Source organism: Phoenix dactylifera, chromosome 3 (assembly GCF_051530095.1).
Source record: "Phoenix dactylifera cultivar Ajwa chromosome 3, Ajwa_hap1_PhDact_Kaust_v1.1, whole genome shotgun sequence".
Classification (NCBI taxonomy): Eukaryota; Viridiplantae; Streptophyta; class Magnoliopsida; order Arecales; family Arecaceae; genus Phoenix; species Phoenix dactylifera.
Genome location: NC_143192.1, coordinates 8,210,763 through 8,215,230, shown reverse-complemented (window position 1 = coordinate 8,215,230; position 4,468 = coordinate 8,210,763). Strand labels below are relative to the sequence as shown.

The window sequence follows — 4,468 nt, the reverse complement described above, 5'->3', positions numbered from 1 at the left end:
GAGTGTTGCTGAGAATGTGTTGGAGACGCAGCGGCCTCCCGGCCGGAGGCGCGAGAGGCCCCGCGACCGGAGGCATTGGAAGCTCCACGACCACCTCGCCGTGCCATTACGATCGCTTTGAGATTCGGTGCCCTTCCTCTAGCGCCAACTGTTGCTGGTGGTCCAAACCGAGAACGATTGGCACAGCGGTGTGAACGGGGTTCCGTTTGGGTTGCCTTGGTTGGTGTTGATTGCGCTCCACTTTCCACCGGGAAACCTGCAAGCAAGCCTCGCACCACCACTGGGGTAGTGGGGGCCCTCCGACGATCAAGTCAGAGGAGATTGGAGGAGAAGGAAAGATAATAGTAGCAAGTAGGAGAATGCTCTGGAAGTTCTTGCTTACCCTCCCCCTTCTCCCCCCAGCTGCATATATACCAGGCTGGGGGGCCCTTTTGGGGGGTTGGTCATCGTGTAGCACGATGGAGCTGCCACTGACATGGCCGTTACAGGGCGTCGTGGGGCAGCGCTGGGTACGGCCATGACAGGGCGTAGTGGAGCTCCGCTTTGTACGGCTGTTACAGGGGATCGTGGAGCAGCGCCGGATACGACCGTTGCAGGGAGTAGTGGAGCAGAGGGTCGCGGCGTGCCTCTGGGAAATAGCCTGTCGTTGTCGAGAGATGTCCGACTCGGGGTCGGGCTGCGGAGACGAAGATGTCCGACTCGGGGTCGGATTGCTGGATCAAGGGGCAGCCGACTCGGGGTCGGGCTGCGGAGCCGAAGATGTCCGACTCGGGGTCGGATTGCTGGATCAAGGGGCAGCCGACTCGGGGTCGGGCTGCGGAGATGAAGATGTCCGACTCGGGGTCGGATTGCTGGATCAAGGGGCTGCCGTAGTCTTCCTGGGCGCGCGTGCCGGTCACGTGGGGCATGGTGGCTAAGTTCCTCCGTAACAGAAACCATCTTGGGTCTGGTTCTCTGGCTTTCTTGCAGCTATACCTGTCCCGAGTTAAACCAAAAGCTTGAGAGCTCGGCGTTTGGGTTTCCTTTCTGTTTTGCTCATTCTTTTGGGTCCATTCGGATTGAGTCGGATCAGATTCAGCAAATCTAGACCCGACTCAAAAAATAGTTTGGATCTAATTTTAGAACGCGATTCAGATCCCTAGATTCTAAAATTCGGATTGCATCGGGTCAGATCGAATCTCCGCAGGTTGGATCACGGATTCTTCCGACCTATTTGCAGCCTCACCCAATACCGTTGGGTTCGTACCGACGGAGCATACTATATTTAAACAAATGCAATGCTGTAGCATTGGACGAGTATCCTTAAAAATGGTCCAATGCTGCAGCGCCACGTGTGGAGAGCAGAATTGGCGTTTCATCGTTCCTTGAATAGGTCCATTTTTCCCGTTTCCGACGCGAAGAGCTTGCTCTTAGTTTCGATATCCACCTCCGTTCTTGTTCTTGGAGTTCTTGTGGGGTTTCTTGGTTTCTCTCGGTTCCCCAACAATGGAGCTCTTTCCACGGTTCCCGAGGAACATCCAAGAATCCACCAGCAGCTCATCATCGGAGCTGCAGCCCTTCATCAACCTGGACGACCGCAGAAGCCTCCAAGTCCAAGATGAGATCTCTGATCTCAAGCAGCAGCAGCAGCTTTACGATTGCGAGAAGGAACAGATCCGCCTTCGAGATGAAATCCGGGTCCTCCTGGAGTTAATGGACAACTCTGGCATGCGCTTGAAACAACTCGAGGTTTGTGCTCCTTTCCCTAATTCTTGCCTTTCTAATCTCTCTCTATCTCTCCACAGATATATGGATAGGGTTCTTTAATTTTTCTTTTTGCTACCATCATGTTCCATTGTAATTGTAACAGGATGACACGAGGATGAAGCTGATGACGTGCCTCCAGGAAAAGGAGAACAAGGAAAGGGAAAGTGCCGCACTAGAGGATACAGCGAAGTCTATCAAGGAAGAACTTGAGCGTTTTGAGACAGTAGAAGGACATCAAAAGGAACAGGTACGAGATGAATCTTCTTGCTTCTTCTTGATCAAAACTTGAAATAGTAATACTTTGTGAATTTTCTTGATTCAACCAACTTCAATATGCTGGACGTAGAAATTTTACTGACTGTAGAAAAATATATATCAAGAAAATGGTGAAAACTAATGCTTGCATTGGTAAGAAAACACAAGGACATGAAGGAAGAGTAATCTTTTCTTTGTTTACATGTTATACCATTTTTTGCAACATCAGAGCAACATTGAAGAATTCTTTTTAATATGTTATGGCATTATTTATGGAAAACACAAGGACATGAAGGCAGAGTAATCGTTTGTCTTTGGACTAGACAATGGGTGTTTCACTGATCCTTTTAATTGTTAGAATAACTTCTTGCATTACGTTCTGAAATCTTGTATGGGTTACATCGGACCGTTGATCGATCTTGTTGGATGCCCTGCTTCACCTGTATTTAATATGCATCATTTCCATCTCCCTTCCATTTTAGAAACTTTTCATCTTTTCTCTTTCGTTTAGCCTCATGGATATAGTACCTATATATGGTCTTGTATAATTATTTATGGCCTTTGAAGGCATTATGCTCCTTTATTCTTTATTCTTCTTCTGTAAACATATAAGATAGTATCTGATTTCCAAAGATGGGCCAAAATGTTATGGATTCTTCGACCGAGGGTCCACATCAGCTTTCTTGATCACCAACTTACTAGCACCATAGATTGATTCTCATGCAGTACTTCTTTGTTGTAATTTTGTCACTAGCATGCTTAATGCGAGTTTGTAACTTCTACAGAGAAGTTGTATATGTATGCTGGATTTGAAATAGGTCTCCCTGCTATATTCTATAGATAAGATAGTTTTCTCTTCATTTGTTTTTAAATAAATTATATCTTCAGTTATAGCCTTAAACCTGTAGACTCACGTTCCTCAGTCTTTTTGCCCGATCAACATAACATTGTATCCATAAAATTTGTTCCTTTATAAGACATTGCTATTTCTCCAGATGGCAAGATTGTCTTCTCAGCTTGAATCCCTGCAAAGTGAGAACACCAGCATGAGCATCAACCTTCAAAGATCCAATTTGGAGGTAAGAAGATTGAACAATTTTTCTCTTGTATTACCAATCATAGACGTCTAAGTTTTTTTTCTTCTTATAAATCATAAACATGTAGTTTCTTAATTTTTATCCAAGGTCAAGGCACTAAACAAAGAGATTAAGAACCTGCAGATGCAGCTACTTGAAGAAAGTGACTACCTCCTACCTATTGAAAAGAGAAACATGCGTCCAGCATCTGAGAGCAAGCATTCCACAAGTGCTTCTGCTGAATTGAGAAATATTCTAGACAAAATGTATGTAAAGTCCTTTTTCAGCTATGAATTTGTATGGAGAGTTATTTTTTTAGTGCATCTGGGGCTTGTATCCTAGATGGACTCCTTTTCATGTGAAAAATTAAATCATTAGATACTTCAGAGAGAAGTTGTTGATGATCACTAGTGGCAATAATTATTAGAGTAACAAGTTTCCAGCACAGAATAATAAGTGGATTTTCTTCATGCTAAACATTAGTTGCATCCAATCAATGATATAATCAGACTACCATCAATCACACGTTTATACTTCCCTCATGTGGTTAAGACTCTTGGTATTGGATGATTAACTGAAGTATCACTTTATTTTCTCTTCTGACTTCATCGTTAATGACTCTTGATTTCGTAAATATTTATGATGCCTAACACCTAAAAGAGTTATGATGTCTAACTAATATCAGGAACCAAAAATAGGATAAGTTATGGGGGATATAGTATTTTTCCATTGTCTCTCCTCTAATGTGCTTTACTTGATCTGTTGATCATCATAATTTTTTCTTGTTTATATTTAATTTTGTACAACTGGTATCCAGGGGATGTGAACTCAAGCCTAAGTGAAATGAATCCAACCCAGAGGCACTTTATAGCAGTGCAGTGGAGAGCCACTTTTACTTCTGTAACAGTATCATTGTTTTATATTGAGAAGTGTAACTGGTTCTTTGAATGGTGTCTTCTATGCCATGTGGAGCTCTTCGACAGATACTTGAATAGTGCTATACTTCTTGTAATGTTTTCTATATTCAGCTTCATTTCTACTTCTTGATGTACAAGGCATTTGGAAGAACTCAACACTGAAACTTATGTCTCCTTTTTGAGTGTTTGTTCTTTTACATTCTTGCATCCACAGTGATAAATGAAAATGAAAACCCGAGTTCTATGTTCATGTCAATGTCTGATCAGTACTCCAAGTTTTAGTATATGTTGTGTGATGAAAGCACTCGGTTGCCCTATTTGGTTTGATACATTCTTGATCTATGTATTAGCTGTATCAAAGCTGGTTGCACTCTGAACCATATTTGGCTCTTAACGAGCTTGCCACTCTCAACCAGCGACATGACATTGAATAGGCTTCATGCAGTCAAACTTTGCGTGCATCGAAATGCTTTG

At 43.3% G+C, this 4,468-nt stretch overlaps 1 protein-coding gene across 4 annotated transcripts; it reads left to right on the top strand.

The window, feature by feature from the left end:
• Nucleotides 1-1,222: 1,222 nt before the first annotated feature.
• LOC103710548 (uncharacterized) lies at nt 1,223-4,250 on the top strand. Of its 4 annotated transcripts, none has more exons than XM_008796314.3 (5): nt 1,228-1,728; nt 1,850-1,993; nt 2,997-3,080; nt 3,222-3,343; nt 3,895-4,250. In XM_008796314.3, exons 1-5 carry the CDS (start codon nt 1,486-1,488, stop codon nt 3,917-3,919), a joined length of 618 nt encoding a protein of 205 aa, XP_008794536.2. In that variant the 5' UTR covers nt 1,228-1,485; the 3' UTR covers nt 3,920-4,250. The 4 variants fall into 4 exon arrangements, with proteins under 4 accessions (XP_026661793.2, XP_008794536.2, XP_026661794.2 ...); XM_039120325.2 differs by having other exon boundaries at nt 1,233-1,728; nt 3,186-3,343; XM_026805992.3 differs by lacking the exon at nt 3,895-4,250 and having other exon boundaries at nt 1,223-1,728; nt 3,222-3,576.
• The last annotated feature ends 218 nt before the right edge of the window (nt 4,251-4,468 follow it).